This window comes from Thalassophryne amazonica, chromosome 3 (genome assembly GCF_902500255.1).
Source record: "Thalassophryne amazonica chromosome 3, fThaAma1.1, whole genome shotgun sequence".
NCBI lineage: Eukaryota > Metazoa > Chordata > Actinopteri > Batrachoidiformes > Batrachoididae > Thalassophryne > Thalassophryne amazonica.
Window position 1 is genome coordinate 133,841,118 of NC_047105.1, and position 15,203 is coordinate 133,856,320.

At 43.6% G+C, this 15,203-nt stretch overlaps 1 protein-coding gene across 9 annotated transcripts in view; it reads right to left on the reverse strand.

Moving 5' to 3' along the window:
* The window catches only part of foxp1b (forkhead box P1b), a 732,035-nt gene that overhangs the window by 76,149 nt on the left and 640,683 nt on the right, over positions 1-15,203 (reverse strand). For all 9 annotated transcript variants that reach the window (XM_034167467.1, XM_034167465.1, XM_034167469.1 and 6 more), the window contains one exon: positions 8,682-8,889. In XM_034167467.1, the coding sequence (XP_034023358.1) occupies positions 8,682-8,889 (208 nt within the window). The remainder of the gene's footprint in view (positions 1-8,681; positions 8,890-15,203) is intronic.

A 15,203-nucleotide genomic window follows, 5' to 3' on the forward strand; every position in this document is an offset into this window, starting at 1 on the left:
AGTCCTGGAAGTTACTGGAAGCCTGGAACTTAGTCTTGATCCAGGAAAATCACAAATGCAAACATTGTGCTGCCCACGCATTGTCTCAAGCGCTGAAATGAGAATAACTATTGATTCCACAAAAATCAAAGTATTAGCCATAATGCTAAGGTCACCCAAGTCACTGAATTCCACAACATTTCCAAAAAACCAATCCATGCAAGCACAGAACAGAAAAGGAAACAGAACACATCCCTGAAGAACCCCACAATTCAGTAGGCAGCACAGACCTTGTCTCCACTCTACAGCACGCATAGTTCTTGTGTACATGACAGCAGCAATGTCCAGCAACTTGGAACAACTTCCAGAGAGTACTAATTAAAACTTGGCTGTGACCACTTTTGAACACCAGGAGATAAATAAGTGAAGGTTGCATATGTTGCTTGTAGCAAATTAACATTTAAAATGTAATATTTAAAGGATAAAGGGGCCTAAATAAAGGGGCCAACTTTGACATGCCGTAGCCAAAATGGGCAACCCTGGCTGAAACCCGCATACGAGGGCTGTCCGTAAAGTATAGGTCCTTTTTATTTTTTTCAAAAACTATATGGATTTCATTCATATGTTTTTACGTCAGACATGCTTGAACCCTCGTGCGCATGCGTGAGTTTTTCCACGCCTGTCGGTGACGTCATTCACCTGTGAGCACTCCTTGTGGGAGGAGTCGTCCAGCCCCTCGTCGGAATTCCTTTGTCTGAGAAGTTGCTGAGAGACTGGCGCTTTATTTGATCAAAAAAATCAGTGAAAGTTTTAACAGCTGATGAGAGATTTTGAGGTGATTCTGTCGCTTTTAAGGACTTTTCACAGTGCGAGACGTCGCGCAGCGCTCTCAGGCAGCGTCATCAGCCTGTTTCAAGCTTAAAACCTCCACATTTCAGGCTCTATTGATCCAGGACGTCGTGAGAGAACAGAGACGTTTCAGAAGAAATCGGTTTCAGCATTTTATCCGGATATTCCACTGTTAAAGGAGATTTTTTTTAATGAAAGACGTGCGGACGGGTCGGGACGCAGCCGACGCAGCGCGGCGGCACAGGAAAAACACCTCCGTGTTGATAACCATTTGTTAAAATCCAGTTGGCTTTTGATGGCTTTCAGTGGAGTGAGTATATGAGAAATTGTTTATCAGCTGGAGATGTTCCAACTTGTCCTTAAGGCTTCCAGCAGAGGTGTTTTTCCTGTGACGGAGCGTCGTGGCGGCTGCGAGCCGACGCTGCAATCTGCCCGCACGTCTTTCATTAAAAAAATCTCCTTTAACAGTGGAATATCTGGATAAAATGCTGAAACCGACTTCTTCTGAAACTTCTCTGTTCTCTCACGACGTCCTGGATCAACAGAGCCTGAAATGTGGAGGTTTTAAGCTTGAAACAGGCTGACGACACTGCCTGAGAGCGCTGCGCGACGTCTCGCACCGTGAAAAGTCCTTAAAGCGACAGAATCACCTCAAAATCTCTCATCAGCTGTTAAAATTTTCACTGAAAACCAGCTTAATTTTTCGAACAATGTCCACTTCGATGTGTCTCACAGGTTTAGAAAAAATTTTGATCAAACAAAGTGCCAGTCTCTCAGCAACTTCTCAGACAAAGGAATTCCGACGAGGGGCTGGACGACTCCTCCCACAAGGAGTGCTCACAGGCGAATGACGTCACCGACAGGCGTGGAAAAACTCACGCAGGCGCACGAGGGTTCAAGCATGTCTGACGTAAAAACATATGAATGAAATCCATATAGTTTTTGAAAAAAATAAAAAGGACCTATACTTTACGGACAGACCTCGTACTTCCACATGGCAGCTGCAGAGTGTGGCTCTTAAACAAACTCTAAATGGTCTTATTCTTAAAAGGTTTTTAACTGGAAGTATGCAGTAATTTTGGAAAACACTCATTAACCTTGAGTAACATGTTATCTTTACTACACTGCCTTGTATGTGTGTGTGCATGTGGTTGAGATGCCTGAGACCTTCCTGTGGTAAAACTCCAACACAATGAGCAGATAAGAAGGAAGCAGTGTGACATACTTCAGCATTTTATTTTTAATGTTCTTTCAGTTTCGGCACTGCTCCTCCAACTCGTACAATGGCACGGTAAAGCTGTATATTCTTGCACTGTGTAGCAAAAATATTAGCGACAGTCTTATGGAAACAAATGCACATTTAAACACAATGGGAAATATCAAGTTCTAGAAAAATTATCAAGATTATGTCCATATATCTTATGATAGCTTGATATAGTACTTATTGTGTCATGCTGAATGATACCTGTCTCCCAAATAGGAACAACGACTGCTTGCAACACCAGAACAATAGCTCCACTTGCATGAAGGAGTTATGCCCCATTACCATTACAAATTTGCAGTATCACTGAAAATCCGTGGTTAACATCTGCCTGGTAGAGCAACTAGCAGACCATGGCATAGACAATGTCCAACATCCTGGCAGAGGACCAAAGTTATACAACAGCTCAACGTAACCAGCCAAACAGAACCATAAAGCCGAGTCATTTGCCAGGATCACACTGTCACTTGTGATGATGATGTTGGTGCTAGGTTTTCATTTCAAGGAATGCAGTACTTCAGTTCCTCTCTAGATGGCCTGGGGACCATAAGGCCACAGACAATGTGTCATCTGCTTACATATCCCTATAATGTCTTCGCTGAGTGCCATTACAGCCTACATCCTGAGCTGCCTATACAGCCCAAAATTTCATCTGAGTCTTATATTATGACACCTCTGGATGATATTTAGAGTACCCTGAGATGAAACACCTTCTCACCCTCCAATCAACACCAGTGAGACTAAATCCTGGCAGCTTTCAGGGTCTTTTATTAAGCAAAGAACAGTCGCATTCAAGGGAAGCTACAACAAGATAGCAGTGGAAGATGCTCATCCTTGCTCAGAGAAAACATGCTCCTGGTGCCCAGACACATCTGCCGCCTCAAGTTTAGGCCATGACATCTCCATGTAGTGGATGATTCCTTTGCACCATGCCAATGACGACCCACTAGGGACAAGACTCTTGGTGTTTTCCGGTTTCTTCTGTACCAGAGAGGAGTATTCAAATATCTGTCCTCCACCCCTTCATAATGCGTGCCAACCTTCGATGGAAGACAGCAGCAGAGTAACTCTCTCAGAGTGCAGGCTGGAGGATCACACTTTAACATTGTGCACAGGAAAGAAAGTGCTTTCATTATATTTACAACCCCAATTCCAATGAAGTTGGTATGTTGTGTAAAATGTAAATAAAAACAGAAGACAATGATTTGCAAATCCTCTTCAACCTATATTGAATTGAATACACCACAAACACAAGATATTTAATGTTGAAACTGATAAACTTTATTGTTTTTGTGCAAATATTTGCTCATTTTGAAATGGATGCCTGCAACACGTTTCAAAAAAGCTGGGACAGTAGTATATTTACCACTGTGTTACATCACCTTTCCTTCTAACAACACTCAATAAGTGTTTGGGAACTGAGGACACTAAATGTTGAAGCTTTGTAGGTGGAATTTTTTCCCAATCTTGCTTGATGTACGACTTCAGTTGTTCAAGAGTCCGGGGTCTCCATTGTTGTATTTTGCGCTTCATAATGTGCCATACATTTTCAATGGGCGACAGGTCTGGAGTGCAGGCAGGCCAGTCTAGTACCTGCATCTTTGACTACGAAGCAACACTGTTGTAACACGTGGAGAATGTGGCTTGGCATTGTCCTGCTGAAATAAGCAGGGACGTCCCTGAAAAAGACGTTGCTTGGAAGGCAGCATGTGTTGCTCCAAAACCTGGATGTAACTTTCAGCATTGATGGTACCATCACAGATGTGTAAGCTGCCCATGCCATGGGCACTAACACACCCCCATACCATCACAGATGCTGGCTTTTGAACTTTGCGCTGGTAACAATCTGGATGGTCTTTTTCTCTTTTGTCCGGAGGACATGATGTCCATGATTTCCAAAAACAATTTGAAATGCGGACTCATCAAATGAGCTCGGGCCCAGAGAAGGCCGCAGTATTTCTGGATGTTGTTGATGTATGGCTTTTGCTTTGCATGGTAGTTTTAACTTGCACTTGTAGATGTAGCAACGAACTGTGCTAACTGACAACTGTTTTCTGAAGTGTTTCTGAGCCCACAGTTGATCCTTTACACAATGATGTGTTTTTTTTTAATGCAGCGCCACCTGAGGGATCGAAGGTCATGGGCATTCAATGTTGGTTTTCGGCCTTGCCACTTACTTGTAGAAAGTTCTCCAGATTCTCTGAATCTTCTGATTATATGGACTGTAGATGATGGAATCCCAAAATTCCTTGCAATTCAATGTTGAGAAATACTGTTCTTAAACTGCTGGATTATTTTTTCACGCAGTTGTTCACAAAGTGGTGATCCTCGCCCCATCTTTGTTTGTGAATGGCTGAGCCTTTTGGGAATGCTCCTTTAACACCCAGTCATGACACTCACAATTAGTGTCCTCAGTTCCCAAACGCTTATTGAGTGTTGTTAGAAGGAAAGGTGATGTAACACAGTGGTAAACATACCACTGTCCCAGCTTTTTTGAAACATCCATTTCAAAATGTGCAAATATTTGCACAAAAACAATAAAGTTTATCAGTTTGAACATTAAATATCTTGTGTTTGTGGTGTATTCAACTGAATTTAGGCTGAAGAGGATTTGCAAATCATTGTATTCTGTTTTTATTTACATTTTATACAATGTCCCAACTTCAGTGGAATTGGGGTTGCAAAATTAAAAAAGTGACGCTCTTTAAATTAAATATAAAAACAAATCTCCATATAAGCAAGTTAAATAGAATTACTCTGTAATGCTCCTTCGTCCCATCTTATCTTAGGGACCTCATAGTACCATATCACCCCAATAGAGCGCTTCGATCTCAGACTGCAGGCTTACTTGTAGTTCCTAGGGTTTGTAAGAGTAGAATGGGAGGCAGAGCCTTCAGCTTTCAGGCTCCTCTCCTGTGGAACCAGCTCCCAATTCAGATCAGGGAGACAGACACCCTCTCTACTTTTAAGATTAGGCTTAAAACTTTCCTTTTTGCTAAAGCTTATAGTTAGGGCTGGATCAGGTGACCCCGAACCATCCCTTAGTTATGCTGCTATAGACTTAGACTGCTGGGGGGTTCCCATGATGCACTGAGTGTTTCTTTCTCTTTTTGCTCTGTATGCACCACTCTGCATTTAATCATTAGTGATTGATCTCTGCTCCCCTCCACAGCATGTCTTTTTCCTGGTTCTCTCCCTCAGCCCCAACCAGTCCTAGCAAAAGACTGCCCCTCCCTGAGCCTGGTTCTGCTGGAGGTTTCTTCCTGTTAAAAGGGGGTTTTTCCTTCCCACTGTCGCCAAGTGCTTGCTCACAGGGGGTCGTTTTGACCGTTGGGGTTTTTACGTAATTATTGTATGGCCTTGCCTTACAATATAAAGCGCCTTGGGGCAACTGTTTGTTGTGATTTGGCGCTATATAAATAAAATTGATTGATTGATTGATTGATTGACTACATATTGAGCAGTTGAACTGATTTCCAAGGATATTCATTGACTTGGAAATACTAGGTCATAAAGTACAGATTTGTTTTCACTCTGGGTTCTGGGTTTTTTTCTCACACAGTAGCCCAAAATTGTATTATACTGATTTGTTGTAATTAAAAAAAAAAGTTATTTACTCAACCTTTGAATATGACTATTTTCAGGAATGCCCCATAACATTATCTGGTGCCCACACAAACAATAGCAAACATGACGTGTGGCATACAGGATGCTTTATGAACAATCACCATGAAGGCCAAATTGACAGTAATGCTTCACATTCACCCATTCACACACACGTCAGGATGTGTGTGATGTCAGGGTGCTGCCATGCAAGGTGCTCACTACACACCGGGAGCAACAAGGACTTTGCCTGTTGGCCCTTGGTGATTTTCTGGAAAAACTGAGGATGCTCTGGTCTCATACCCACTGCTTAACCACGAGACTATCAACTCCCCAATGGGTTTGTGCCTTTAGAAAAGGCATACAACCAGGTACTGCGAGGTATCTCGTGGGATATGTTGCATAAGTATAGCGATCCGTTCTTTATATGAACAAAGTAGTAACTGTGTCCACATTCTCGACATTTCATCAAACCTGTTCCCAGTGGCTGCCCTCTTGTTGCCAATCCTTTTCGTGATTTCCACGGCTTGGATTTCAAGAGCATGTTTGAGGCAGAGTGCAAAGTGACCGAGATGAGGATCAGCACCTCCAATGGTCCTCTGTTGGCAAAGGGTGGCGTGCCCCCTGTGCATCAGGAAAAAGTAACTGCCACCAGTCAAGAGTTACTGCCCTAAGTGGAGAAGGTCAAGCACCTCAGGGTCCTGATAACAAGTGGGGGTAAGGTGGAGCATGAGGTTGATAAAAGGATTGGGACTGCATCTGAGGTCCTGTGGATACTGTGCTGGACCACTGTGGTGAGGAAAGAGCTGAACCAGAATGCGAGACTTTCAATTTACCACTCGATTTATGCTCATGAACTTTAGGTAATGACCAAAAGAGGTGGAGTGAGATTCCTCAGTAGGGTATCTGGGCTTACACTTGGTGACAGTGTGAGAAGTTTGAATATCCAGGACAGACACAGTGAAGCTGCTGATTCTTTGCATTGGAAGGAGGCAGTTGAGCTGGTTTGGGTATCTGGTGAAGATGTCCCCCGGTCATCTCCTGAGGGAGGTGTTCCAGGCATGTCCAACTGGGAGGAGTCCCCAGGGAAGACCTAGGACATGCTGGAAGGACTATATTTACCAGCTGGCTTGGAAATGTCTTGTGGTGCCGCAGACAATGTAGTGCATTTATATAGCATTTTCAATCTGTATCAGGCACTCAAAGTGCTTTACAATTATGCCTCACATTCACCCATTCACACAGACACACTCACACACTAATGTCAGGGTGCTGCCATGCATGGCGCTCGCTACATACCAGGAGCATCTTGGGGATAATGGACCTTGCCCAAGGGCCCTTAGTGATTTTCTGAGGACTGAACTGAGGGTCCTCTGGTCTCAAGCCCAATGCTTAACTGCTACTAGACCATCACCTCCCCACTGTACAGAAAGAGTTAGAGGAATTGGCTGAAGATGGGGAAGTATAGAATGAGCTGCTTGGTCTATGGCTACCGTGACCCGGACCTGGTTAAAGCCCCTTTCACACCGGGGCTGCTTCGAGTTGCTTTGTGTGGCGTCGTGACAATGCAGGAATGTCTGCATCAGGTGCATGCAGCAGGGGGAGAGAGGAGGTGAGGACTCAGCCTGCAGGTTCTCTGCACAGAGAAATCAGAGTACATAGTTTGGCTGCAGCCAGACTGTGCACTCCGATTTCTCTTCTAGTTTATGTTTGTTCTTGTGCTCAGCTGCAGGTCTGCACTCTGAGTTCTGTTATAATTTATCTTTCCTCCTTTGACCGCGAAATATGCGCACGCGTGCACACGAATGAACCCTCTGTGAGTAAATGTGGAGATGTCTGGAGTTATATTTGATGTGGACATGTCCTGTCTCTGGCAATCAGTCTGTGAGCAGGAATTATGTCCTTTTTTGTCCTTTTTTTAACACAGTGATGAGAGAGTTTGAGGGGAGAGTGAGGAGCTGCAGCAGCCAGAGTTTTTTCTTTCTTTCTTTTAATTGTTCACATGTGTGCCTGCGAACGAATTGTCCGTGAGTGGACTGGAGATGTCCGGACTTTTTATTAGATGTGGACATGTCCTGTTTCTGGCAATCAGTCTGTGAGCAGAACTTTTATGGAATTTATTTAAACACATTTGTGAGAGAAGAGCAAGAAGCAGCAGCTGCAATCAGCAGCTTGTAGTTTCACTGCATTGTGTACACGGTATAAAAATAATCCTGCATGATTTATACTTCAGGAACAATGGAACACAGCAGGAATCATAAATTGGTGTCGGGTAACGCTGTATTGAGAGGGTGTGGCTTCTAGTCACGTAGAGTGCCGGCGCTTTGCCCTGACTTGCGCTGAAACCACTTAATGGGGGAATCACCGTCTTATATTCAGAGTAAATTCTGTTGAGGTATGTCTGAGTCAAAACAATCAGCTATTAAAGAATAATTTTAATTTTTCTGTCATTTGGTTCTGATTGTGGTTACACGCAGTGAGTTCATCATTTCCATCAGAGGTTGTAGGATTAACCATTTCCTGTACTTCCCCTCTCTGGTTTGCCTTTTGTTTCAGTTGATTCCAGACTAGGAGTGCAGTTGTGATAATGTTTTGTGAAAGTTAGCTCATTAGTTGTTTGGGTAAACCAATGGGAGAATATATTAGCTCACCCTGGCGTAAGATCGCAAACCAGGCAAGATATTCTGCTACCAGGTGAATGTGGTTTAACCTTAGTCACCCTGACTGGAAATGGTTCAGACCTCTTTCATGAAGGTGCAATGTACGCAAATATATGAACAATGCACGCATTTTTACCAGCATCAGATGACGACCTTAATCGTGCATTCAGCAGGTCTGCACAATGTTCTAAATGAGAACATTTACAAACAGCTATTAGTAGCTGATGAAATAGTTCGGAGCTCACAGTTTGCTTTCAGAACCTCATATTTAAGAGCCCACTAAGTGTGTGAGGCTTGTGCACAAACACGCTGCACTCACACAGACTCACCCTTCTCTCTTGTGGCTCATGAACTGGCCGTTGGTGGAGGTGTGCTGGTTGATGAGAGGGTTCTTTGGTGGTGTCGGGGAGGACAGGTCGAGTCCTCGGTGGCCGTTGCTGTTGTTGTTGTTGCTGCTGTTGTTGTTGTTGTGTTCCTCCTTCACGTGAGCGTTTGTCACCTCCTTCCACAACTGCTGCAGCTCTGCTGGAATCATGCCTGAGACAAACAAAATGGATAATTAAATCAATTAACAGCTAATCCAACTCTCTTCACCGCTTAATTAAATCAAAGCATCTGTAAACAAAGCAGAGTATTAATTAGAACATATAACACTACTGGGTAATGCACTGAGAGCACTTGCCCCGCTCCCCTCCACCTCCCTCCCTCACATTCCCATTTTTCCAGTGATCTGAAGCGTGTTTGTATACACAAATCCCTGGCATTCAGGCACATTTCATGCACAGAGTAAATAATTAACTTCCAGACAAGGCATGAAATCAGAATAATCACCATCATTTTGTCTCAACAGCAGAGATGGGAGAACACACACAGACACACACAGACACACAACACACAAAGTTTACAGGAGCAACACTAGAAAACATCCCGCCCTGGCCTCCTTGAGAAACAGGACCCTAGGGTAATATTCTCCAAAGCGCGTTAATGTGCAAAATACTTAAAGCTCTGCACCGCCTTCAATTGACAGAGAAGATTTAAAGCTCATTTAATAAGTCAAGCTAATACTGATCTTCACGGACTATTCGTTCACGCACGCACATGTGAAAAAAAACTGGCTGCTGCTGCAGTTCATTGCTCTCCCCTCAAACTCTGTCATAATTGTGTTAAATAAATAAAGGACAAAAGGGACATAAATCCTGCTAACAGGCTGGCTGCCAGAGACAGGACATGTCCATATCAAGTATAGACTCCAGACAGCTCCACATCACTACATATCCAGTCCCTGATTGGTCATCGCGCTGCGACAAGACGAAAAAGTTCAGATTTTTTAACTTGGGGAAGAGGGTGACGCGACGCGATGCAACGCGATATCGCACCACAAACGTGCCAATCACTCAAAATCGCTTTATTTGCATCTCTTGATTCGCGTCCATCGTGTCGCATTGCATGGCTTGAACTTTTGTGGCACCACAACGCGTCCTTCCATAGGGATTACATGGCAACCTGTCGCCGCATGGCATCCGGTGTGAATGCGGCAATAGACATGATGTCATGTAGTTTGTCCACCAGAGGGTGCTCTGACAGACTGCTGGGAGCCCTGTAACCCCTTGGTCACATTGCTAAAACTGTTGCGTCACAGCAAGAAGGGGTTCGATTCCCACCACTGGCCTTTCTGCGTGGAGTTTGCATGTTCTCCCCGTGTTTGCGTGAAATGCTAGCAATCAGACTTTTTTGTGTATACATAGGGTGAGCACAAAAACACTCAATTTCAAGTACCTATAATATTAAAACTTATTGGAATATGTTTATAAATATGATGACTGCAGACACATTAACTCAAAACCTCTTTCTCACCTGCAGAATGACATGTTGCAAAGAGTCAGGACCAAGATAGATTATCGCATAGATATTTGGCGGTTAATGGTTGGGGCACACATCAAGTGTCTCTGTGATACCAACCGATACTACATGAAACTTTATGGGATCATGCAAGTGTAGCCACCAATGTGTAAGAATATTCCAAACATCCATGTGACAATCTAGCTCATTATGGTAAATTTTTTTACTCCCTAATACTGATATCAGTAATCAATCCCCCAAAATCCATATTGGTCAGGCTGAAAGTTTCATTCCATATTTTAATAGTATCTTAAAATCTTGAGTTACAGACTTGAGTTGTGTGAATTTGTTTGTTGTATTCAAACCGTTGCTTAAATTAGACAGTGTTTTCATTTGAAAGGAAGTATTTGGATGTGCTGAATTTAACCACAGAGCACTGGGCAAAACCACCCGTTTAACATTACAATTAATTAAATCCACTCTCAAAATGAGGACTGGCAAATGAAAGATGATTTGCACATGCTTATCAGCTCGGGTTTATATTCTCCGCATCCCCCTCCTCTCCGTTTCTCATCACCAGCTCTGTAGATAGCAGAAGTGCCCCTTTCAAGCACCAGATTGTAACACATTGTCTGCAAAATGCTTAGTCTTAATTTATTCCTGTTGTGGAAAATAACTGTGAGGTGAAGATCTCAATACAATCAGCAAAAATATTTTTAATTTGATAAGCTACTAAAGATTTTAATTATGCTGGTAATGGAGAACATTGGCCTAATGAGGCGGAGGACTCCGCAGAGACACGGGGGCTAAGAACTGTGAAATGAGTCTGATAGGACTGCTGTAAATCCACACGAGATCGTTTGCATATCAAAGAGCAGGAAATGATTGCAGGACAAATCAATAACCTTTCCACGTTCCAAGGAGTGCCTTTCCTCATTCGACCATTTCAACACATTCCCTCTATTCTGCCTGTTTGTACTCGCTCTCATTCTCTGCAACGCCTTGATGTGTCCTAATCCAAGAGCACGTCCGTGACAAGCTAAACACTCTACGTTACTGCCTGTGTTACACCGTGCAAATCGACTGGTTGCTGTGTTCACGCGGCATTAACACATTTGAAGGTGTAAGGAGTGTGTGGATAAAAGGACACTCCCCAGTGTGAAGGCTGCTTTGGAAGAGGAAGGTCTCCGGTCATGTGAGTGTCCTGTGCTCTGACAGCGGGAACAATCATTTTCCCCCACTTGGTGCCCGATGATGGTGGGCGATGTATTTTTAGACGATGTGCTTGACAGGGCGGTCCACACTGGCTCAATTACCCAGCAGTCCCGGTGACCCCAACACCACTGTTTACTCAGATGAAACGGCAGCGGATAGAGCGGTCTGATGAGAGAGCTAACGGAGTGGGACCGAGCTGTCTCTTTCTGGATCTAGTGTGCAGTTTTATTGCTTTATTCTTCTTTTCCCTTGTGCCCCTCTTTTCTAACCTTAACCTCTTTAAGCTCAACAACAGCTATTGCTCAGGATTCCACATAAATGACAATAAAACATTATTACACAAATGTCTCAGAGGACACCAAGTTTCACGTTTGGAGAAAAAGCAGAGTTTCTTCTGAGGTCTCCATCTGATTACTGTGAGAGGCGTAATGACATTGATCTGAAAATCCTCTTTCTTTGCTCCCCAGTTTGTCCAGCCTTTAAATGCCAGATTGGTTTATCTTTCCTCTTTCCATTTTTCAACACAACTGCTCTGCTCATTACAACTGGGAAATACAGACAAGCACTTTAAAAAATGTATGTTGTTGGGACATGTGATGGATCACCAGCCTCCCAACTCAATTTTACCTCCGCAGGTAGCTCTGGCACAGAGACAGGCCGAGCTCTTCAACCTTTCCTGTCCTTGTCCCCCTGTACCCAGGTGACCATGTTCAAGCAAGCAGAAAGTTGATTTAAGGTTCATAATGACATCAGTTGCAGGCCATCATCTCCCATATAAAAAAAAAATGGCCCCAAGTGCTCAGGGCTCTTTAAAGTGAGCTGTTACTTCTCACACGTGGTGTCAGTGCCGTGGGGGGACAGTGACATCGCCATTAGTTTATTGTTCCGTTAGGCTGGGACCTTTGCTGCACCCCTGTTTACGTTGCCATAATCACCGGCCTGCTGATACGCACCCCTTTGGCCTGAAATATGTCCTGTCCTGATGCTGTAGGAACTATTACCAGCAGCCCACTGCTGGACGTATCCATCACTGACAGGTCAGCCGCATTAGGAGCCACTGTCCCTGACGTGCTGCTGTTCTGAGCACTTCATGGCTCGCCACTTTCTTTGCTTTCATATTACCCACAAATTTGTCTTGTCGCTGTCCCACTGGCCGTTTCCAGACAGCTTAAATAATGTTGTTCAGCTGCAAGAACTGCACTCTCTGACACAGCAACCTCAGAGAGTGACACCGACCGCCCCGTGACATGCACGCACGCGCGCGCGCACACACACACACACACGTGTGCACAAACATGCAAACAAACGCACAAAGTAAGTACTGGAGCAATGTGAGCAACCTCGCTTAGCGAGTCAAGAAGACAGGCTTTTTCTTAAGAAGGACGTTGGATCACATTTATATTTATGAGACTTCTATCCTCCCCAAATGCATTGTGGTAATTTATAACAGATACCGTCTGCCTGCCTCCGAAACTTTGATCATTAACGTCAAAAGAATTTACAACAAAAGAAACATATTCACCTCCAAATGACCAAATGCCACCCCCCCAGACAAAAAAACTGAATGTTCTCACATTGTTTGAAAACTGAATTCCTTCAGCACATTTTAAGAAGAAAAAATACTTTAACCCACATGAAGCAGCCTTCAGTGTAACACAGCAGAAGAATGCACATTTCTTTAATTACAACAACCTAATACTTGAAAAGCTATCAGTTTTTTCTTTCATAAATAAGTGACCTTTAAAATAATTACAATCATATCTACATTTTAAAACAGAACAAATAAAAATCATCAGTTACAAAGTCCTGCTAATTTATTGCAGACAAGCCCAAACCAAGCGGATCAACTCATCACTTCAGACGCAGTGCTAACTGCAAGCGGAATATTGCAGATTAGATCTGAGCTCCATATGCCGAGCCCGATGATGCATGAAAGGGTTTAGTGATGTGGAAAACAGAAAGGTCATCAATAACTTCAAACAGTCAAGCAGAAAATGTGTAGAATAAAAGACAAACTGCGGGCCTGAAACATGAGCTTAAGTGTTGTAACAGCTGTTGGAGGCAGAGTGTTAACCTTCAGTGACTGAACAGGCAAACTAACCAGGTCTGACGACTTGAAGGAAACTCAAGCGACCCTTTGTAACTATTAAGTGAAGGTCCAGCTCCTCATCTGCATGTCTCTATACCCAGTGACATGCACTCAGGGGAGGCTGTGCCTCACCTGTCATCATGGAAAGAAAAAAATGTAAAATGAAAAAATAAATTAAATGGTTATATTTATCCAGTTATTTGTACTATAAAGTTATTTTCATTTTAACTTTACCAGTTTCAGATTATTTTTTATTCAAAATCACTGAATTTTCACATTCACCATTGAAATACTGAGAAGAGACGTGCGGTGAGGCAGCAGCCAGCCATGCCTCACCTTGGATTGCACAATCACTGGGCTAACTGATGGCAGTGAGACTGTCTCACTGTCTCTCTGTGAGTCATTATTAAAACGGTCAAACACTTTGGTTATGTGAACTTAAATTCCATAGTTTAGCTGATTTCCATAATGTACAGTGTTTTTTGTCAACAGTTGTACAATCCCTGGCAATAATTATGGAATCACTGGCCTTGGAGGATGTTCATTCAGTTGTTTAATTTTGTAGCAAAAAAGCAGATCACAGACATGACACAAAACTAAAGTCATTTCAAATGGCAACATTCTGTTGTGTGGGCCGCTGAAGAGGAGGTACTGCTGGCCCACCACCACCAGAGGGCGCCGGGGTGACAGCTGTCACTCATCAACTATGACAGCTGTCACCAATCACCTGGTCATCACCCACACACACAAAAGCCGGACGACATCTCCACCTCGTCGCCGAGATATCATCTACCTTCACAGTAAACCTCTCAGCCGTTTTTTCTGTGCCGAATGCACGTGTCATGTTTCTGAGTTTTTTGCAGGAGTTCCTGTTAACTACTGTTAGCTGGGAGCTGGGTTTGTGGTTAGTGGAGGAGTGACGTCTTCACCCCTCACTCCAAACCGGATAAGTAGTACTTTCAGACTCTGCATAAACTGTGTACTTGAGGTGGAGGTGTCTTTCCCACCCGACTAATACAAAAGAACTTGCTGACTATTTACTGGGTGTGTTTTCCATACACTCATTACTTCTGTCTTCTGCTTCCTGCCAGCAGTACCAGATCCGACAGTCGGAGACGGTGACCACCAGGGGACTCAGGACTTGGCGGCTCCAGTATCCTTCGGGTTCGGTGGCAGTGGAAATCGTGTGGGATCCGGTTCTACTCGGGATGGACGTCTCCTATCCTCGAGCCTACCCACACGTCACTTTGTATATTTTGATTGTGAACCAAAGTCTGCATTTGTCTGTATTTCGTTGTGCACATTTCACAGCAGTAAAGTGTTGTATTTTTGACTCATCTATTGTCCGTTCATTTACGCCCCCTGTTGTGGGTCCGTGTCATTACACTTTCCCAACACGTTCTGGCTTTAAGAAACACTATAAGAAATCAGGAAAAATAATTGTGGCAGTCAGTAACGGTTACTTTTTAGACCAAGCAGAGGGAAAAAATATGGACTCACTCAATTCTGAGGAATAAATGATGGAATCACCCTGTAAATTTTCATCCCCAAAACTAACACTGCATCAAATCAGATCTGCTCGTTAGTCTGCATCTAAAAAGGAGTGATCACACCTTGGAGAGCTGTTGCACCAAGTGGACTGACATGAATCATGGCTCCAACACGAAAGATGTCAATTGAAACAAAGGAGAGGATTATCAAATCATCA